The sequence below is a fragment of the Falco punctatus genome (assembly GCF_963210335.1).
Source record: "Falco punctatus genome assembly, chromosome: 4".
NCBI lineage: Eukaryota > Metazoa > Chordata > Aves > Falconiformes > Falconidae > Falco > Falco punctatus.
This window is the reverse complement of record NC_137583.1, coordinates 72,488,719-72,511,964: the sequence shown is the minus strand read 5'-3', so window position 1 is coordinate 72,511,964 and position 23,246 is coordinate 72,488,719. Positions and strand designations below refer to the sequence as shown.

The 23,246-nt window shown below is 38.6% G+C and overlaps 1 protein-coding gene across 5 annotated transcripts in view; it reads left to right on the top strand.

The window, feature by feature from the left end:
• CACNB2 (calcium voltage-gated channel auxiliary subunit beta 2) overlaps window positions 1–23,246 on the top strand; it is a 269,587-nt gene that overhangs the window by 120,058 nt on the left and 126,283 nt on the right. For 2 of the 5 annotated variants that reach the window (XM_080382797.1, XM_080382796.1), the window contains exon 1: window positions 1,051–23,240. The exons of the other annotated variants lie outside the window; for them this stretch is intronic. In XM_080382797.1, the coding sequence (XP_080238923.1) occupies window positions 23,190–23,240 (51 nt within the window). In that variant the 5' untranslated portion in view covers window positions 1,051–23,189. Of the gene's footprint in view, window positions 1–1,050; window positions 23,241–23,246 lie in introns of those variants that run through there. 5 annotated transcript variants of the gene reach the window in all.

The window sequence follows — 23,246 nt, the reverse complement described above, 5'->3', positions numbered from 1 at the left end:
CATAGCTGATTTATTCTTGATATATTGTAATGTGCTAGTGTCTTACTGGTGGGTTTTAGCAGTGTGGTTTTATAGCTGTTGGATAGTTAGGTTAACCATTGTATTGTTGCTACAATTGAATGGTATTACAGTTCTAAATCTGCATAGAAAATTGAACTACTGAAGGTTCAAGGCCAAATCTTATTATAGAGTGAAAAAGAGGGAAGTTAACTTTCTGCAGTTATTTCAGGTGTAATTTACATAGGAGAAGATAAATTTTAACAATGGTAATAATGTGAAACATATTTGGAAACAAAGGGTAAAATATCTCTGAAGTATGTTATGTTTTGGTGCCCATCAATCATTAATAAGAGACCTAATGGCACTGTTAAAATTGTAGTTTAGGTTGAAAGTGTTAAGACTTGCCAAACTGTGTATTTAGTAAAAATCTGTAGATAAGTCCTCATGTCTAGACAGCTAAAACTGCTTTAGTGTTTCTCACTGAAATCAGGGTCTTTTAAAACCAGACTTATGGGCATGTGCCCATAATTAACTACTTAATGCATGCATTCTCATAGGATTTTTCTTGTATGAGTGTGCCTGACTGAAAGGAGGAGGTTGAGGAAAAAACATTCAAAACCATTGTGCTTTCAAAATGAGTGATTTCTATTATTTCTGATACCGGCTGTGAATTTGTATCAAGCTAGCACAAAAATTAGCCTAGTTATATGTGTTCACATCTTGTGTGGCTATAATGTGCAGAATGACCGAGAATGTAAAGTCCAAAGAGAAAAGATTCCTCCCTAAAGATGCCAAGTGTGCATTGTAGAGGAAAGGGAGAGTTTTATACCTCACTGACGCAAAGGTCTGTTTACTAACAGGTAAGCGTGTGACTCCAAATGTAATGTTTATGGACATAACAGAGACTTTCATCTACTCTTTGGATGGGGACAAACTTGGTTCCCATTCAAGAGAGTGGTCGGGCTCTTCTCTATTTGAGGCAGAAGGAAAGGAGTTTAAGGCAAAAATAATAAACCTGTTGAAAATCTGAAAAAGGAGACTGCCAAAAAAATGGTATCCCAAAGGTCTGAACTTTTCCACCTTAACTGCCTATTGAGCTGCAGCTGCTTGGGTTACAGTAGTAAAGTAAATGAAGTCCTTTTGTTGGAGTCAAAACCAACCTATCTATCTGTCTTTCTAGCAGGAAACCACCTAGAAAGGAGAAAGGACTGTAGAGTGAAAAGACAAAAAATAAAGTTGAATTACAAAGTAATTATTAATAGGAAATGTATCTAGTAATTAAAAAAAAATTACACTATTTACTGGCTCTTTTAAGGCTGTTATCAATTTCTACTTGTCTCAATGTAGAAAATATGTAGCTACTGGAAACAAATTACTTAAATAATGCATTCAGTAAAGATTTACTGTAAATTAGACAGGTGTAATACTTTGTGATCAAAGTCTGCAAGTTGTTTACAGTAATTCGTGATGCCTTTGCAATTCTATGCTTAGGGTTATTTATTTTATTCTTCCATTAATATATTTTTAATTATCTAAAATGAGAGTAAGTGGATCTTTTGCACAAAGTGTAACAACTGCAACTTCACCCAGAGCCTCCTCTAAGGGCTCAGTTCCCATTTTCCAAGTTATTCACGGCACTTCCATCCCTCGCAGGCCATGTTCTGGCATACTGTGTTCCCTAATGGTACTGAACTTACTGGTCCAGTATTACTTGAGAACTGGTCAGTTCTTTAGCTAAATGGTTGGAACTCCTCATCATTGTTACTGCCAAATTCTGCTTTCTGTTTCTGAGGGTTTTAATTTTTAATTTGCATGAGTAAGCATTGCTTCATCTGTTTACAGCTGTAAATTAGGGTAGTCAAATGCTTTTGTTTTCATGGAGCAGGGCAAATGCTGGTTATTTATGGGAATTTATCGTAGCATGTAGGGTGGGGTTTGGGACTGCTTAGCGCATCCCTCAGTTCCCCTCAGGGAAGCCCCCAGGCAGTCAGCCAGTCCCGGGGTTCTCAGGTGTCTGGTGGGAAGTTCTTCCTTCATGGGTGGCCAATCCATGGTTGGAGTGGGGGATCAGAACTTTAAATCTGCTAATTTTGAAGAGATGTTAGTTATTGCCATGGTTCCCCCAATGTGGACACTCCTGACAAGTTGTTAGTAAAGATCATCCATCATTTCAGCTTGCTTTTCCTGGTCAGACATAACCTCCAGGTTTAGAAGCACTTCAGGTTCTGACGTTCGTGAATGTGAATTGGGGTCTCTATTCAAGGACAGGAGGTCTCACCTTCAGTGAGACCCATTTCTGGCATGTTTTAGACACCAAGCCAGCATATTAAGAAGAGCTGTATTTTTAGTCAGGATTGCTTCCTAGCAACGGACCATTTACTGTACTATGGGCTTAAAATGCTTAAAATGTATTAAATCATTCTAGCTTTCCCACTTTAACCTTGGTGGATTACACTAATGCCTCAAGGCTCTTTTCCTCTGCTACGCTATATGCCTTCCGGTACAAGGCAGCAAACTAGTGTCAAGGCCGTATTGTGCTTAACTCCAAATTATGTTAAACTTTTTTTAGCGTAAAGTTGGTAACATAATTTCTGCTTCCTTCCAATTAAGCAACTAGCTAAGTAAATATTTAAAAGTTTGAGAGACTGCTGTCCAAAAGCTGTCCTGATTTATACTTTCACAAGTTAAAAGAAGTAATTAAAATAGCTAAGTCATTTTGTAAAAGCTGTAAATAAAAATGAAGGAAAAATCAGAATGAGGATGGTTAACCTTTAAATCTGATAAATTTGCAGAATTTTTAATTATTTCCATGGGATAGGAAGCAAATATATATTTTGCTGGTTAGATATCTGTTAAGATTATTTTTTTTTTAATTATCTTTACTTATTTCCTTCTAAATATTTAAGACTTAGTACTGAATGATTTTCACTTTATGGTTCAATTTTGACTTTTATATTTATGTTACAGTATTGTTTTGATAGATCTTACTTCAAAAGTACTTTTGATTTTCTGCTGTAACCAGTGTGCATATCATGCTGAAGGCAAATAATAAACCTGTCTGGCTTGAGCAGCTTATTGTCTAAATAAAGCCTGTACTGTTTAAAGAGGATACTTTGACTCAAGCATTTAAATGGTCTAGACAGGATAGTGCAAGAAGGCAAAGGTCATGCAAGTCCTTCTCTTCTATGCCCTCTCACCTTCTAAATCTTGGTTAAATATGAAGAAAATAATCCCCTTAGACAACGGATGTGCCTTTCCATTGGCACAGTGTACTCACCTAGACTAAATAAATTATTTTACACACATGTTGATAGCTTAAAATGGTTATAGAAAGAAACAAATAATAAAAAAAATTCAGCAAATTCTGGCTAGTGGCTACTCTTTGTAGACTTCTAAAATATCTTAAAGTTTAAATGTAGAATAGATTAACCAAAGTTCTAGAAACTTCTACATTCCTTTAATTTTGAATTTATTTTAAAGATTCGAAATATTTGGGTATTCTCTGAATAGCCAAATATTGGATATTTGAAATACCGAGTTCTCAAAGCACTTAGATATTTCTTTTAAATGGTAAAGAATATTTTTATTAATTTAGCTCTTTTAACTATATTTATGTCCCATTCAGCATTGTGGTCAATAGAATATAAATCTCCTGAGAATCAGGAATTCAATAACTTTATATTTATTAACATTTTTTGCCCTATTTTCTTTTCTAGTGTTTTCTTACTAGGTCTGGGCTAAGTGTTTTTCTGTATTCCTGGAAGTTATAACCTTTTTATTTACCTTGTTAGACTTCACATTTAAAATGGGAAGTAAAAGTTTTTGGGCCAATTTTGTTGTTATTTATGCATGGGTAAAGCAAATCACAGCTGTCAAGTTTTGTGCACGCCATGGAAGATGTTTATGCAAATCACTGAATAAGTCATTTTGCATGCTTAATGCAATTTTGCTTATAATAAAAAACTTCTATTTGAAAAACAAAAGTGCTGATGAAAAATGTCTGTTCACTCTGGTTGGTGAAGTCTTTTATTATGTACAGGGTAAAAATAAATTGTAAACATACCGCCCTATTATCATGTCTCAGTTCTTGCCTTGTGGGAATAAAGAGGTTATTTCTGTCTTGTTCCTTTGCTTCAGGTGCTTTTCTCTTTGATTACCAATTAATATTAACTGTGGTAATGAGTATGTAGTATGGAAGCTGAAACTGAAATCTCAGCAGTCTGGCCGATGACAGATACGTTTAACTGTTACTGAAGGGAAATAAATTATCAATGAATTCATGACACAGTTCATTACCTGGGCCCAAATAACTCTTAAGTTTCTGATGAGGGGTTGTACATGTAACATAACACTCTTAATTCAGACGTTTCTTAAAATCAAGTCCTGGATTAGACATCAATTTTTAAAATACTTATTTTTTTAACTCCAAAAGATTAATTTTGTACTTGCATTTCAGTAAAAGTAAACTGAAAAAAATAATTTTGGTGTATTCCTAGGTTTGTACAAGCCATTGCATAATGTTATAAGATACTGATTTGGCCCCTGTTCCCAAAAAATAATTATTTGAGAAGCTCTAACTGGGAGTGATATAACATGATCTTCACCTGTGCTTTCTGGCTTTTCAGTCTGGGAGACCAGGTGCTTGAAATCTGCTGATCTTCCCTACTTTTCATAAAGCTACATGTTCATTATTTTTATTCTTTAAACTTCTTACTTATCTGGGTCTCAGTCTTTCACGTGTTTTGTTGCAGCAGCTTGCTCCTGTTTGTGCATGGTCTGAAGCTGCCAGATGAAGTCTGGCAGGGAAACGAGTGGAGATATTCTGGGATCTCAACGCTGGGAGCTGAGCTTTTGTTTGTTTCAAGAGTAAGATGCTTTCCCCATAAGAAATTTTAGAGCCTTGTAGGAAAGAGCTTTCAGGATTGAATCTCTGGCTTTGGACTCTACCCTTGCCAGATCCTTTCCTGGATCTGGTGCTTCCTGCCATTCATGAGCATGCGGTACCTTGGCACAGGCCTTACCTGCCTGGCACAGCTGGATGTGGATCCAGTTTAAATGGCCTGGAATGCCAGTAACTCCAGAAGTTAGTCAAGGGGGGCAGCATGGAATTCAGCCAAGTGCAGTGCGGCAGTACTCCCCTTGTGCCTTACGCTGAATGTGTGCAGCTCAGTGTAGCTGTGCCCAAATGCAGTTGGCACTGCCTGTTGTGGTGGGAGATTGTGCAGGTCAGTTCTCTAGCACTGAGTTATGCTTTTTTCAAGGTTGGGATAATTCAATCTAAAATTGCTGTATAATAAGTATTAGGATTATGCTAGGCTTTAAACGTTCCATAGTGTCTTTTATACTGTGCCAGGAAGATTTCAGCCCTTTTAAAAACTATAGTTTGGGATGTCATTTAATGCCTATTTTGTGTTAGGCTTCCAATTTTCTCTTTTACATGTATTTTGACATGAGAGAAGATGAGCTTGTCAAATGCATTTCAGAGCAAAAAGGCATGCTGAAATGAAGTGTCCGTGTTGATATGGCATGGGCTGAGCAGCACTGAGCTGATGAAAACTGGTTTGGAAAGTCTAAAGTCATATTTTTCAGGTCCTAAGTTTTCCAAGAGAGATGTCTTAATTGCAGTTTTCTGTATGCTTGAGGAATCTAAACAGTGCTTCCCTGATGGCATTGGCAGTGCCCGGGCTGGCTGTGGCTGTGGGCAGGGAGCCTCTGGGGCCTCTTCCTGGCCTGTGCTGGGAGGTGCAGGATCAAATCCTTAATCTGTTCTTTTCTCCTACCTTCTACAAAGTCCTGCCATAAAGTGAGTTTATGCGGCTGGCAGCACTTGATGTTTTGATCCTTCCATATTTTGTATTGTCCCAGTTTCAAGACGAATTCTAATTTGATTATAGGAAGACCATGTATTTTAAATTTTCTTTAGTAAATGTGCATAGTTTGAATTGTACGTCTAATAAAAAAAAAAATTAAAGTAGTTGTATTAAAATCCCAAGGATGAAACATCATCCTTGAGTTCCTCTATATAAAGCAGCTTTGCCTCCTCCACCACAATGACCTTCTTGAAGCCCATTTCTTTCTCTGCTCTGAAGTATTTTCTTATTCTATTGTACACAGCCTTCACTGACCTGACCCCTTTCTATAGATTTTGGTGACCTTCAGAGATATTTATAGTTGGCTGAAGTGTTTTATGATGTAACATTATCAGTTGCCAGTTGATGGTACAGGAAACACCCCCCCCCTTCCCCACCCTATGTCCCCAGGTCTTTTACAGACAGATGGTCGGCTATACCATGTGGTGAGGTGCACGCTGAGTCTTTTAGTGTTTATGTGTCAGTGTTACACTTGAGGTTCGGTGTTCTTTTGTGGTTCTTGGTGTATAAAACTGTATTGGTGTTATTATAGCCAAACTTAGGAAATTCTGTTGCAGTGAACTGGAATTTATATACTGAGACCACTTTAAAAAAAAAAAAAATGTGGTGAAGATTAAACCATTAAATACTTATCAGAATCTGTTTTGTTGCACATATGCCTAAGTATTTGTTCAGATATCTGCTTGACTTGAAGAAAACCACATACTTAAATCTTTAGTTGACTCAATAGTCTTCTAATTTTTCTTACTAAATTTGGCTTCAAGGAAGTGTGAAGGAGTATAGAGTGCTATGGAGCAGATACAAATTTCCTTATGCTGCTATACTGTGTTTTTTCAAGATTTTTGTGTTACTGCTTTGCTAATTAAAAAAATAAACAAATCAGTAGTCTCATAACTGGCAGAGTTAAAAATTGGTTTTACCAAAGATACACAAGGCAAGAGACAACAGGTGAAGAAATTGTGTGAAACTGGAAAATGAGCTGTAAAAAAGTTAGTGGTCTTTAAATGGTACTCAGTTGGTCTGAGGAGAGGTATCTGCAAATAAAGAGATATGTCATGTCACTCATGTCCCTTATGTCATGAGGACAGGAATGTCCTGAAAAGTATAGGTGTATTTATCTGCATAATACAGTGTTCCTAGCTTTGACATCAGGCAGAGCAGCGTCTCCTTTCATCCCTGCTGTGAGCTGCCCATTTTCCAGAGCTGTGAAGAAATAGCAAGCACAGCTGGGCGAGCTCTTCCTTGCCTGCGTGGGCAGCTGGATGTGAACATGGAGCTGATAAAGGCAATCTGCCGAAGAGCACGAAATCATAGACCTGGTGCAGAAGCTTGCCCTGTTTTAATTCCTACATGGCATAAATGAGAAATTGGAGACTGAATTTGGAGTACTTGTCCCCAGAGAGCACTGTTGCAGATTGCCCCTTATTCCACATAGATTATAGCATCAGCATAGCAAGGGGTTGAACTTGGAAATATTTATAAAACTGATTTCCATTTAGTAGAGACCTATTTGTTTGCAGGATCTGGTTTTATTTATATCATAAAGCTTAGTTTCCTATGCTAAACCCCCAGCCTTAAAACCAGGGTTACAGATAATGAGCTGTAAGTGCAGCTCAGGCGAGGAGGTGCATAATGGCCTTGAGCCATCAGCCTTGGGACAATGACGTGACCTAATATAAACTTTCCCCAGCTCTGCTCCGTAGGCCTCTGGGATGCTCAGTCCATCGCTTCTCCTTGTGCACTCCTGCTGTCATAGGCCCTTTTTCTGGGAGCCCGGAGCTAAATATTCTAAAACCAGCTGCTGTGCTCTCACTGCTCCAGTGTCTCATTTTTAATGCAGTCCTAAGACACTAAACAAATCGGTTTGATCTTTTTGTCTTACACATTAGATGGTACTCTGGCTCTCTGAGAGTCTCTTTCTAAATGTTCTGCTTCAATTTATAATCTGTGATATACCTTGTAGGTATACAACAAATGAGGGACGATGCTATCTTTGTAAACACTTGATTTACTTCCAAATGAGTGTCCCAAACTGCAGGCCAAAATAGTCATTGTTGGTTTTCATTTCTTTCTCAAAAGCAGTATCACTGTCACCGTTTCTATGTTGTAATAAAAGTACAGTGAAGTGGAAGAGGCTTAGAAATTAAATCGTAGCACTAGGCAAACTGATTCAGTGGCATTGAAATGTCATTTCTAGAATTATCCGGCTTACTGGAGAGTGTTTCAAGGAATAACCTTCTGGCATGGCAGACTACAGTGTGGGGATTAGATGGGGTTTGCACAGCAGGCCAGATTCTGCCCACTGTTAATTAGGATTGTGCAAGCATAGGTGAGGACAAGAACTGCTCCAGCGATTGCCATTTCATTTTTAAATCCCTGTGGTATGTTTATGACATTATGTTTTCCTGGGTAGAAGTGGGCTCATACCCCTTACACTTTGAGGGGAAAAAAAAATGAAAAGATAATCAGATGATGTGTTGACAAAATTGTTCTACAAAGTCACAGCATCTGTTTTGTTTTCAGAAACTCCGTACATGTTTAGGACCCTGCTTTCAAAAGAAATATATCTGATTTTAATCTTGTCTAAAAACCCCTGCAATATTACCCTGTGAGCAGGACCTAGAGTTTTGAAAGTTTCTGAAGACATCCTTAGACTATAATTGAATACTGTTGACAGTGGTTTTCCAGAAAAGCAAGGTCTTTAAGGAAGCCACAGAGTGAAGAATAGGTGCTGAGCCTGCAAGGCAGTTTGCCTCGTCCTACCATCCCTGCTTCTGCAGGGGCACAGAAAGAAAGAAAGAAACTCATGGTGAAACTGTCAGATTTGACTCCCAAAAACTTTCAGCAGAAGAACATAGGAAGTCAGAATGGACAAGCTTTACCCCAAAATGTTAGTATGGGGCTTTGTGTGCTTCCCCAATTGCTATTTTAACAGCGTCAGAATGAAATATTCAAAGGCACAGCTTTGAATTCCGAGTTGGTCCAAATGTAGAATAGAATATGTGGTATGCTGCCTTCTGGTTCAAGAGGTTAAAAGAAATCGGAGCTGATTAAATAGCATTAATACTGTTATTTTCAATAATGATCTTTTGATATGGGAGTCTTTGCTATTTTTAAAAAAATCAGATCAAAAGTTCAAGTGCTAAGAGGTGCTATAATTGTAATAAGCTTCTGACATCATGAAGGGAACTTTTGGCACTGTCGCTAAAAGGGTGACTGCAACTGATTTAACTGGGGTGGGGGGGTGGTTGGGGGGGGCGGTGTGTGTGTGCTACCAAACAGCTTATTGAAAGGAGAATCTAGGGCAAAGAAGAGGTACTCTTATTTAAATTATTTTATGAGGAAATCAGATGGTATGTGAGGTGTATTTAGGCCGCTTCATTTTCACCTGGAAAAAAACTGCACACGTGTGCTGGTGGTGAAGAGTGTGGGAGTGAGGAGGAGAAAGGCCTCCAGCCCTGCTACCCAATGTGACAGATTATTTGGGTGGCAGGGATGTTTCCTCATTTGCCTTCTACTGGGTATCTGGCAAACTACTAATTTAATGGTAATTTCACAAAGTTCATTGTGGGAATGATTGGGCCAGTTTTTAAGTAATTCATAATTCCGTTAGGTAATCCTTTGATTTGTAAGCATGTATTGAACGTGGCCAGGTTTAAAAAGCAGAAGCTGTTGCTTGCAAACTCAAGCATGTTTTGTGTTGATACTGCAATTTGAAACAATTCATTTCAAGATTTATTTTTTACTTACTATTATTCAATTTACAGTAAAAAGAAGATCTGACAGGGCTTGAAGGCTTGTGACTTGTGAGTGCTAATTTCAGCTGTAGTTCTGATCTAGATATATTCCATGGAGCAAGGATCAAGCCTTATACAATAATTCATTATTTGAGTTCTGTTTGCTAATTTAGACACCTGGAAATGGAAAAATATTTAATGATTACGTAGGCTTACTCTGTTAATGATTTTTGTACTCTGTATGTGATTCTAGGCATTTAATATTATTATTTATAAGAATTCCCACTTTATTTATGTCTGCCTCTGTAGTATTTTTAAGTATTTTTTTGCTACTGCAGAAAAATGGGGACCTTTAAAATAAGTCCTATGATTAAACAATAAGATTAGGTAGTATTTTTAAAAGGGGAGAATACACTAGAAATGACTAACTTTTATAATTTTTGCCAGCCGCCCATGCACCCTTAGCTCATCAAGGGAGGTGCTGGCAGCTGTTTGTTTATGTTAAGAAGGGATGGCATTTATGTCTTGTGCTAAATCCTTGATTGACGCAAACTGCCTAAATCTCCTTACGAAGAAACAATCACTGTGAGGCACACTGGGTCAGGTGGGCAGGAGACTCCTCTCATCCGCCGAGCGGCGTCAGGAAAAACGCGTGCCTTGTTTGGGCTGTGCTCATCCAACACGGTTTGCTGAATGAGAAGGCTGAAGAGCTGCAATCAGACCCTTCCTTTGTGCTCCCTTTGCCAGCCAGTTGGATAGGGTGTGTGAGGGAGTAAGTTCTGAGTTGAAACAATTACTTAAAATGCGACTGTGCTTGAATTTCCTCTCACAGTGATATGAGTAAATTGTAAAAATGACAAATGTAATAAAAATTTGATTTTTCTGTTCTCTATGGGAATTTTCCTTGATGGATCAATAAACCTAGCAATTATATTTTTTTTTTTTGTTTAGGAACAGAATTGCAGCATTCTGCTTCCTTTAAGTAAGCCCACCATGCAAAGAAGGGAAAAAACTGAAATTGCATAGTTTACCAGCTAGAATACCTTTCTGCCCTGGTTTAAAGAATTAATTAAACCTGGCAGTTTTGCAGCCATGACAGGACCTGTTTCACGTACCAGCCTTGGCAGTGGCAAACTGGTACCTGGGTCTCCCTGTGCTCCTTGTGCGTTGTATTTCACCCAAACTGATGTGCAAACGTGTCAGGAGATGAGAAATACGTAACTAAGGAGAGAGGGGGTCTTTGAACCCTCCATCAAAAGGTATCTGTCACAAAATGTCCTGTAAAACGGCCTTAAACCAAAAATACTGGATATCTAGCACCTTCCAAACGACCTGACTTTTCCAAGTACCTGAATGATTTATGTTCTCCATTGCAAATTCTTCTCTGTCAGGGCTGTTCTAATAGGTTTAATACAGAAATAATTTTGCAAGTAATGAATCTTTTTTTAGCTCTACTGAATTTCATAATGAAAAAAGGATTAAGAATTTATTTTAAGGAAACCGTATTCCCTGACACATCTCAGGTGAGGTTTCAGATATTTAAAACAAAAGTCCTGCAGCTGTTTGATTAAATATTGATTTCCTGGGTGTTTTAAGAAAGTAGGATTGGGAGCAGGGGTTTCTTTGCAGGTAATAGGAAAACAACAGAATAAATTGAAGTGGAATGGATTATAAGATTGTTGGAAGAAAAATTGTATTAATTAGGAAAACAAAGTCAAAATACGGTGAGAGCAGCGAAATAGAGGGAGAAGAGAATGATGCGATACATAAGGGAGTGACAGAAGATGGAAGCAGAGAAAAGACACAGGGAAAGAATTAATCCAGAGTTGAAGGTGAGCTTTTAAGTTAGGTTGGTTGGAAAAAAAGTGGCTATAGAAATAGGCAGATGTAATTTAAAACAGAAGTAAACTGAATAATCGAATTCTGAAAAACTCATCTGATTTATAGTTATTCCTTTAAGGTGATATGGCTGAGATCTTAATGTTTTGAGATGTACCAAAGTGGCATTTGGCATTCCAATAATCAGATAATGATGTACAACTGAATACTGGTTTCATATCTGTAACTCAGGGCTCACTGTTGTCAGATGCCACAAAACTGTGTAAACTTCTGTTTTTCGATGTTGCCAAAAACATTTGCACAGTACATGGGAGACAACGCAACCTGATGAAGATTGCTTCATCTCTGACTTCTATGTATTATTACTGAAACAAAATGCATGATAATTAAAAATTCAGTCTACAAGATCATTTCAGTTTCTAATACTTTAAGGAAGAGGTGTAAAAGACTAACTCCATGTTTCTTTACTGTCCAGGAGCTGGAAAAGGGATGTGCCTCCTCCCTCTCTCAGCCTCAGCTGCAGGGCAGGCAGAGGGTTTTGGGTGGGCAGAACAGCACTGAGAATGTCACCGCCGTGTATCAGATTAAAAATAATTTCTGAAGTAAAATTTCCTCTCTTAGAAAATCCTTGTGTTTGGTTAATTCTCCTTTCTTTCTTAATCCCTTTCCCTTCTTTTATTTCCATTACACAAACAGCCTAATTGCTTTTGTAATTCAGATTCTTTCTGTTCTACAATGCATTCACCTCTCTGCATCATAAGCTAATCCCAAAATATCTGTTATGAACCAGAAATAGCAAATGGGAGGTTTGTGTTTTGTTGTTGTTGTGTTTTGATTTTTTTGTGGTTTTTGTTTTGTTTTTTTTCTGGAAGCTTCTTTCCAGCAGCCTCTTGTCTAAACACTGCTTAGCAATCCTGTGGCATTCCCCAGATCTGGGACACAAAATCATTCTCTTAATTCCTGTCTCTGATTACTTTCTGCTGCTGACCAGTCTCTGGACCTGAAACAGACACACACAATATGTTTGATTTGCTGCACCACTGAAATCTTCTATCAGCCAGAAATAAAAAAAACAAACCCACCCAAACCTGTTCTCTCTGCAGCTGCACAGGAGGAAGCACAGTCTTGGGGAGCTGTTAAGTTTGAAATTATCTCTAAGTGATCCAAAGTGAACATGTGCTTTAATTTGTATTACGTTATACTGATCTGAATATTTGCTGTCTCTAAAAGGTAATGAAATTCGGTGTGGAAAGGTGATGAGAAGGGAAGCAGTGGTTGAGGTGGGTCAGTATCAGTGAAAATTCATCTTAAAGAGGTTTATAGGAATAACTCCAGTTGCAGGAAGATAAATATGTATTTTTCTTAATGGATGCCATCAGCAATCCTAAATCTGCGTGTAAAATGCCTGGAAGCGTGGCAGATGTTTATGTTACCAAGGCCTTAAACAAACATCAACTTCCTTAAACTAACCAGGCATTTAAATGACAGCATTGCATCCAACACAGTTTTGTTTTCTAAATCTCCTTTTACATGCTTTATCAAAGCTTTATGGAAATAATTAACTGAATTAAAGTGAAGAAGTAAGAACGTTCAGAACACAAATAAGCTGATATTAGTGGTGCTCAAATTTGATGGAAAGTCTCAAAGCCTGTAAGGGCCACGTGGGATGCTCTATATACTGTGCAGGCAGCTGGTGGGCTGGCCCTGCCTGCCAGGGGAAAAGTCTGGCTGTCCCATCAGGCAGGGATGAAGGGGCATCTCTGGAAGGACCCTGGAGAGGCTTAGCACTGTGGCGTCTGTCGGGGTTGATGCCATATAGTGCCAGGTTGAAAGAAAGCTCTAGATGAGCAGGTGAGGATATAAAGTGGAAATACTTGAGTTGGCTTAGAAACGATGGTGAAACAATCACCTGAGTGCATTTTAAATGTGCATTTGTGTCCATAAATGGGGCCTGGCTTTCCCTGTAGGAGTTAATGAAGCTGAAACAGCTAAGGCTGTTTCTGTACGTGGGAGCTGAGGAGCATCAGAGGTTTCCTGGCACAGGAGTGCAACTCTAGAATTGTCAGAACAGTCCCTGGTGTGCATTTGGCCAGGACTAATTTGCAGTCTTCCAGGCAGCTCTTTGGCATCGCTGATGAGACAGCACAGGCCAGGTAGTATTCCTGCACGGTGGTTTGGATTCAGCCATCCTCTTTTGGAAGGGGAAGAGAGTTAGTTTAATACTATGGACTTGGGCAACTCCAAGCTGGTTGGCTTCAGTTCAGGAGAATGGTCCAGGCATGTTTGATGCATTAGACCCCAGTAAGGGGAGCTGGAGTACTAGTGCTGTTAGCGTTCACCAATGTATCTTCCGGGGCCCTGAAGTGATTGCTCTGCTAATTACTAGGAGTGGACCATGAGCCAAATGAGCCAGGAGGAAAAGTCCTGATCTTCCTCCAGCTGTTTTAGGTACCTCCATGTTTACTGAAAAACAGTTTCTGTTTCTACCCTTGCATGAAAGATGGGCATTTTCATGGCCAAGATTTCATTTTAGCAATCATTTGTAAGTCTTGTTGTACTTGATAATTCACAGAGCAATGGATGTTTTGCAGAGTAATTATTTTTTTTTTTTTTTACTGTACAGCTGATCAGAAATTCAGTCGGTGTTGCACTGTCTTAAAAAATATTAAAAATTCTTTTGGTTAAATTGCTCTCCTTATTCTGCTTTTGAAAAACAGTACTTTCACAAATATATTGTGTTGAAAACTAACTTTTCAAACAAAATACTGACATTGGCTATACAGCAAAGTTAAATAGGAAGCAAAGTGTCTACTGTAGCTTCTGGTTATGGGCAAAATCAGGTTTAAAAGCAGGGTATATCATGTCCTTAGCTCTTTGAGAATATTAAGGAAGTAATCATGGGAAAGAAATGGACTGAATTATATTAGGAAGGAAAATAACACTATCAGCTGAAGTCTCTATTTGCAGAGATAATGTAACCTTCTGGGCAGTTCCTGCTGTCATGGGCTGTCCCTCTGCTGCCTAGTTCATGGTCGAAAGCACTGTGTAATGCTCTAGGGAAAACTCCTTCCCGTAACCTGGTACTTGACAGTACTAACATCCATACTGACCTGTGTAGTTTAATGGAAAAGCACAACAGTTCTTTGTGCATTCCATGTAATCATCTAAAAGGACAGCTTGTACTTAGTGCCCCACATTTGGGTGGGATGCTTCTGGAGAATTTTTGCTTTAACACAACAGGAGGTTGCTTTTAATTTTACCAGAGGGAAAGCGAAGTCCTTGATCACAAAAAGAGAATCAGAGTTTAAAAAGAACATAAAAGGAATGAAAAGGAAACTTTAAGCATATTTAACACCAACCTCCTTCCCTGGAAGATTTTGCAGAGGAATCTCTCAGCCATGAAGCCTCACGGGCAGCTTAGCACCACAAAGCTTCCTGGGAGTTAACGTTTCCTATCAGCCTTTAAGCTAACTTCGGAAGTTGAGGAACTCAGCGTGTATCTCCTTCTCTTCCCTCTTTCATCCCTTCCTCTGTTAATTTAGCGCTTGACATAAAACATGCTGTACCAAGTTTGAGGAAAGATTTATCTAGCTGTTCCCAATAGTAGCCAGTAGCAGAAATAGAGAGAAATATAAGCACAAAGCAGGTGTGTCATGATAGCCTTCCACAAGGTATTTCATTCTCCACAAGATCTGGCAAAAGGACTGTGACAGTAGTATTATATCTAAAGTTTATTTGATGTGCATTCACTGGCTCTCAATGGATTTGTATTCCAAGAATGTGTTGTGTCCGCTCACTTTTGGGCCCAGTTCTGTCATTTGCTGCACATGTCATTTACTCAACAGAAACACGTTTCTGAGATGATGTGGCAGGTGGTTGTGATGGCTCAAGTTCTTTCTTGAGGACTGATCTTTGAGATCAAAATGCAACAGGAGGGATGCTTCTGCTTTAAGGGTTTTATGTACATTTGAATTCTGCTCTACCCACTAATTAGCATCTTCCTTCAGTTTTAAGAAAGTTTTCTTTTTTTTAGTTGTCTTGTGAGAGCATGAGAAATATTCTGCATGTCTTCCAAAGACAGGTGGCCTTACAAGAGGATCTCTTGCTGTTGCCAGCTACTCGGAAGTAAGGCACTGGTACTGGGAGCAGGAAGCTTTCTCTTACACACCAAATTTTGATGCCGCTGGCCACAAAAAGATCACATGCTCCCATTTTAAATGCTGAGGAGATACCATGGCCTTCAGAACTAGCGGCCCCTTCTGCCTGTGTTCTGCCTGCTTTAAGTCTCCTGTAAAGTGAGAAAAAAGCCCCCTTCATCTTACTGTGCTGCTTGTTGTGAAGATAAAATGTTTTTGAAGCTATAGAAAATGCTAGGGATGAGCTTCTCAGAAATTTCAAAGAACAAGTTAATAATACAGTCTTCAGAGCAATAGAGGAGGCCTTGGGCCCAAACACTCAGGGGAAAAAAAGAGAAGGAAAAATATATATAAGGTAGCAGCCCAGTAAAAACTTCAGTGTGCTGAAAAATATAGGAGCTCTCTGGAAATCAAAATATGATTATGTAGGTGAGCACAAGGGAATTCAGTTAAAGTTGACCAAATACTTAATTGCTTTTTTTTGCGGTTTTGCTAATCTTCTATCAAAGTAGACTCTGTGTGTAATACATTGTAGTTTAACCTTGGCATGACTATGTTTTTTGTTATTCTTTCCCTGCTTGTAAGAAAAAAAAAATACAGTGTTTGTTATTAATAAAAATAGTAATTCAGTATTTTTTGCTATGTTACATTGTTTTCTTGAGCCTATTTACATGTCTTAATCGGCAAATAATTGCTTTCCTAATCCAGAGAAATAGCGTTGAACCGTGAATTGACAAGTCCAGTGCCTTTTAGGTTGATAGGTAGTGACTCTGCTGCTGTTTGTGAAGGATCACTGAAAATTCTGTATTACTGGCCTAATAAACTATAACTTCTATCGGTACAGAAAAATAATGTCAGGTATTTGTAGGCTGTAGTATTCTGTGATAATGTTCCAACAGGGAACATGAAATACTATAGATGAGAGTGTCAATAATCCACTCTTATTGCATTGATAGAAGTTGGGAAAATAATTTTAACATAACTTATTTTTAGTCCTTTAATGAACTGTTGTACTGACCTGGTTTTGATATAATCTTAGAGGCTATAATCTGTAGACCGTTCTCTGATTCCCTGTAAACCAGTGCACCTTACTGGGTAGTATTTCTGGCTCATCTATTTGTCTCAGCAAGGCTTTTTCTGTAGTAGTAATACTGAATTCTTCACAAGGATTTAGTGATAGTCCTGTTAATATTTTATTGTTTGTACAGTATACAAGGATGGATATAGATATCCTTGTGTAATGTTTTTATTCTTGGTGGTGGGAAAAAACCCCACCAATTTAACAAGAAATTGTAATTGCTCTTCACCGGAGGAAAATTATGCTTAAGAAGAAAATAAATTATAACAGTTTATCAGACTTTTTCATTACATATAGCCCGATGGGCTATTGTATGGGGAGTTTTTGCTAACAGATAGAAATCCCAAACTTCAGTGTGGTGTTGCACATAAACAAATACACATTTCACTCACATATTGACAATTGCTTCACATGGGTGCAGTGTACAATGGTACTTTGAGTCTTTTGCACTTTAGTGTTAGATTGCTTTGCTGTCTCCTGAGTAAGATCACAGATTAATCTAGAATTTACAAAGTATATGTAATACTTTGTATACTTTGAATGTAAATAATGTAGGAGAAGAGTACCAAACAGGGATCTTCTCCCTTCCATTAGTTCCAGCTGTGGCAGTAATGGTTTGCTGCAGTTTTTATCCCCTGGGCAGGGATGGAAATGAATTTGGAAAGCACAGAAGTTAAAAAACCCCACACCGGAATACATTAAGGGTGTATGTCATTAAAAATTGTGTTATTTGTTTCATACTTTTCTGGGAGAATATGTATCAACTTGTATGTTCAGTTGAACAGAATTGAATATCGGTTCTGCTTTTCCAAAATATAGATGTCTGTTAAATAGGAATGAAGTTCTACACACAGCAACTGTGTTTGTTGGAACTTACATAGTAGAAATGGGCCCCAGATGTTACAGTTATGTAAGGGCCTAATCTAAAGCCAAGTGAAGAGAGCCTTGTGGGCTTCAGATCAGGCCAATAAGAACATTTTCAGAAGAATTAACATTGAAGGAGATTGCAGTAAGCTAACTTTGTCTGTAGCTATTATAAGTACAAAATTGAAATGTATGGATGGAGGGGTGTGCCTTATTCACTGTGGTTGGTGTTAAATATGTACTTTGAAAGGGAAAAATGTGACATGAATTATCTTTAATAAGAAAAAGATTCTATGTGAATGTTAAGCACAACTGTATGTATCTTAAAGCTGTCATTTTTTCTGTTTACTTGACTAAGTGCATGTGGGTGTTTAATTATTGTTTTGAGTGTGAGATGCTTGTTTCGAAGCAGATGTCTTTTCTGCTTTTAAAATGATACATTGCATAGTCACTGCTATGCATTACAAAATAGAAATTAAACTCACAAAGGGAGCTAGGCCCTCGGTGGGTTATCTTGTAATGTGTTGCAGTGAAGTTTGTGTAGTGGAGGCATGTTGCCCTGCCACTACTAGCATCCTCTCCCCTGCTTTTGTTCCCTTTAGCTATTTCATCTTGCTGACCTGGCAGGAAGGGAAAAAAAACCAACCAAAAACAAAAAAAGAAAAAAACCCAAAGAAGTAGTTTCCTTCCAGGGTACGTATGTCACTGCCCTCCTGGAGGGGTCTGACAAGTGCTGGGACCAGCAGAGGGGAGGGAAGGGAATGCTGGAAGTTAACAGGGATGGGGGCAGGAGTGGAGAGGACTAAGAGCTCTACTCTCAGCAGTGGTGTTTATTTATTTAAACTGTTAGTTTAGCTGTTTTATTGATGTTTATGTTTTATGTGCTGCACTCAGTTTCCTGTAAATTTCCTAACACATCTTTCAGTGCCATCAGGGTACTTAAATTTTCATCTAGCACTGAAGTTCCTTCTCTGCAGAAATTAAAAATAATCTGTAAGTCTCTGTGAATCTTACTTTCCTAACCAACACCTAGCCTTGAAGTACTGTTGCACACTGATCCTGCTTTGTGGATCTTGCAGCAAGGCAGTGTTGTGTAAAAGTGGGATTGTATCTAGACAGGTGGAATTCACATTTTCTATAAAACTGATTTTTGGCAAAGCAATGTGTACTTGAAGTCAGGAAGATCAGCGTCCACAAAGATGCAACAGTTTGCTCTCAGATCCAGCTATTGCTTGCAGGATCAACAGTTTGCAAGACAGATTCTTCAAGTTAGCTGGTAAAAAATGAGGAATGTGAAGGTGCAGTTCTCAGTAAGCCAGGCACTCTTACTGTGCATTTTAAGTGTAAAACATAGATGTGAACCTTTTCCTCCCAGTAGGTATCTAACAAAGTCACCTTGCCGTTATTAAAAAAATTAAGATCTTTCCTGTTTGTCATAACCAGTAACCCTCCTGGTTTGAGTACTCACCTGTTTCAAACTTTCAAACTCATTTTGCAATATTTAGGCATTGCAGAACTTTCTCTTATTCTGTGGCAAATTTTTGATCTCAAGCCCTCTCCCGCTTACAGAAAATAGTTGACTTTTCATTGGCCACAGAGAGAAAAAGAAGAGATTGACTTTGTATCTGGTAGTGAAGAAACTGTTCCTTGGAGGGCAGAGACCCTGCTTGTGTCCGTTACTCAAACTGGGCAGAGTGAAGCCGTCGGCTGTCGTACAGCTCAGCTCCCACTGTGCTGGATGAGCAGCTGGGTTATTGTCTTTTGCTAGAAGTACCAACCAGCCACTCAGCATTTCACCTGGGACTCCGCTGTATAAGTGGCCCTGTTCGGTTAGTGTGCAAAACACCAAGCAGACTGGCCCTTCAGTAAAGGTCTGGGAGGGAATGATAAGCCTAAGAGACCTTCATAAACTTTGGCATGTGCTAGGGAGCTGACCAGTATTCTGCCGACAGGATTTGCGTGATTTTGCATGTTTTCTGTGGAAAGGCTGTTGCAGCAATTTAGGAATTCTGGGTTTGGGTCTGTTTGCTATTGAATTGGTGACTCTGTGAGCTTTGATTAAAATATCATCTGTCTTCTCAACAAAAATGTTGTAGATGTCAAAATTCATATATATATACTATGCATAGACATATACAGTGTTCTACTGTCTTGTTGTATACAATAAATGAGGGTTTTACATACCTTGCTGTCTTTTGGGAAGACTGGATCTTCCAAAAGGGGAAAGGAAACTCCTCTGAAGCTTTTACCAAGGGAGAAGAGCTAGTAACATATCTAACTTGTCTGGATGGCAAAGTGATAGATAGTCACCTTCAAATAGGGAAAGGGAACAGCTTGGACCATACTTAGCCTGAGTCCTTTGTATGGGAGACTTGGGTACTTAAAGAGTTGGCTGAGGAATCTCAAAAACATGAAGTTATCATTTGAGAAACTGTGTAAAACTGATGAGGTACTTGATGACTGAATAAAAGCAAAGTGTGGTATCTCAGATAACTGAAGAAAATCAAATGCATTATCTGCCTTTAAAATGGGAAGAAAAGGAGAAACAGAATTCTCCTCTGTGTGTGTGTGTGTGTGTGTACATATATATGTAAGATGTAGATACGTGGATTTACAAGTTGACATGCATTACCTGTTCACACCTTTATCCATCGGCAAATGCCAGATAACATAATCCACAACGAGGCAGAATTACAATAAATTGCCTTAATTTATTTACCATGTGGTAAGCATGCCCACGTGTCCACATATGGATCAGCTGATGCACAATAACTTGGTGATGAGAAAAATTACTCGTATGTCTAAGCTTTTATTACTGCTGAGTTATTGACTGTTGTGATCTCTAACAGCTCATTTTTTATCTGGTTTGTCAACAAGAACTTTTAGACAGACATCCATTTTCAGCTTGGGATGGAAAGAGGCAGAGTCCCCAATACCTTGCTTTGTTAAACAAAACGACGAAGCCTTAAACATTCACAAGCAAGATTCTATTAATACATTACTGAGCATTTAGTCACTCGGTGCTTCTGTGTTTTGTCCTGTGCTTAATGACATCTATAATCCAAACATAGTAAAATTTCATAAGGTTATGTTTAAAATTAATTGAGACTTCTGATGATACACTGTGTAAAATGCAGTATGAAGATTTAATGTTCAAGTTACTTCATCATTAGTGCTATACAGGATTAAGGAATGAATGAAAATAGTAATCATTGGATTAATTGTGTTCCTGTTGTGTTAGTCAAGACATGTTTAAAAAAAAAAGAAGAAGAAAAAGAAGTTGTTTCTGTTGTATGGCTAGAAGACTTACGGAGCTTTCTATTGCTGTTTCTGGGGTTTAAATCTTCCTATTACTGTGTTTTCTAGTACAAAGTTCTTTTGCTTCAATGCTGTGGTGCCAAAATTTGCCATGATGACAGCCTGATCTTGCAAACTTGGTTTCAGTATTCTGTAAATTCTGCTGAAGGGCAGAAAATAAGCCTCTGGAATCAGAGCTGCCCTGTCCTAATTGTGATATTCCAGCTGGGACTGGGATTGTGTATTCTTCAGAGTAGTTCAGATTTGCCCCAAGGTATTTGTGTCCCACAGCATGTGTTAAACTTTTTAAAGATGATAATTTTGCCAAAAAGCTGGCTCAGTAATTGTACTGTAAAAAACCCCCATGTTATTAATACAGTATTGCATCAGAAATCGCTATACTTCTCACAGCCATCTAAAATCATATTCACTAAAGTTTGCTGTTTGCTTCCTCTGAAAACAGTAGTTGTTCCAACATTTTCAGTTTAATAGTGCATCCTAGAAGTGCCTTATGGAAGTAAAAATAAATTATACAAGAAGTTGTCACTGTTTTTTGTATTTTTTTTTGCCGAATCTATGCCAGGTGAATAGAGATATCTATTTCATGAGGAATAAATATTTGGCTATCATTAAAAAATTATGCAAGGTTTCTACTTACTTGATTCTATTTTGGCATCTGAACTGGACCTAACACAAATACTGGTTTCTGAAACAGTGATAAAATTTTAACAATCCTGCATTCCCAGACTACCCTTGCAAAAAAACCCAACAACAACAAAAAGAAAAAAACAAACCCAACCACCCGATCATGTATCAACCAAAAGTCACTTCTAGTTTCAGTGAGTCAGAATTGTTAACAATATGGTATGCTTCTAATATAAATAAGAAATCACATTTTAAGTGATGGGGGGAGGAAAGAGGATAACTTTATATTGACCTTGGTACACCTTAAAAGAGGCTGTGTGAAAGTATGTGTAGAAACCAGTTAATGTTAATGGAAGCCAGTCTGAAATATTATTTAAAAAAATAAATATGTTTTCATTCTTATTGTGAGTCATCTAAGTGGGGTCTGCCCTTCCCTCTCCAATTACTGTTGAATTTACAGACTATACTTACAAAGTCAGTGTTAAGAGTTTGGAGTTTGGAAATAGGCAGTATTTTCAGCTCTCATGGACCAGTTTTGACTTTATGGGGCTTTGCTTGGTTGGCATGCCTATTAAAGACCAGTCTCTTGATGTAAGCAGAGGAGAAGATTACCTAGCTTACTGAGCAGCTGGAGCCAAAAAAAATGTTTGTGCTTGTTGCTGCTTTCAGGAGTCACTGTCTCATCATCTATCATTTCAGCGGTAGCAGAAGCAGAAAGTGGCTTCTCCACAGTTCTTCCTCTGTTCGTACCATTCCTTGCCTGTTGCTGCCTGCTCCTTACTCCTCTTTACTACACTCCCAGAAGCCTCTGAATAATGCAGACATATATCCTTCACTCTTATTTACATTTAACCTATGCTCCTATTTTAAGCCAGTTGACCCTAATCTTGCAAATTCTTAATCTGTTTAGGGCCAGTAATATTATGCACATGAGTTTTCCTGATGGGTTCAGTGAATGGGCTAATGCGTGGAAGTACTGCCATGCTGATGTCTAATGAGGGGTTTTTTTAGGATCGTAGTTTTTATGAGGATCCATGAGTAAGGTTCATTTGAATGTATCTTCTGCCATAATAGATCTTCTGCCTTAATTACCATCAAGCATAATTTTCCTTTTACAGGGGAGATTTCCAACCTAAATTGAGATTTCCAACTTGAAATTCCAGTGCCTAGTATCTTGGGATAGGGGTGGGGATGGGGAGGGAAGAAAAAACCCGTGCCCACAAACATCAGTAATCAATTGCCCAGTGTCCATGTTCATATACTTCTCCATGATTTGTTTCTGGATGCATAGCCAGTTGTTGCATGTTAACAGGAGGCCATGCGTGCTGCAAGGCATGCATCTGAGATTAATAAAATGTTATGTTACTCCAGCAAGTGTTCAGGCTTCATTCCTACAGCAGCTGACGTCACCGGGAGTGCAGAGCCCTCCCACTCCTCCTCGGTAATTGATGGTGACGGCCTCTCTGCTGAGCTGTAACCTAACATAGGTACTGAATCAGATCAACAGCTGAGAGGAATCACCAGCAAACAGTATTGCTCCATACAGCCAAAAGCTGGGCACTTTACACCAGGCCTTAGATGGACAAGTATTTCACAGAATGGTTAATGCAGGCTGATTTGCTGAAGTTTTCACTGGTGCACTGCTTTGCGTCGGAGGTTTTGCTCTTGTAAGAAGCGTTGCTGCTGCTGCTGGGAGAGCTGGCCTGCTTGGAGTGAGTCTGACATGCTTGACAGACGCCTGATGTCTCCTCAAACTAAGCACATTGCTCCTGGGGTAAGC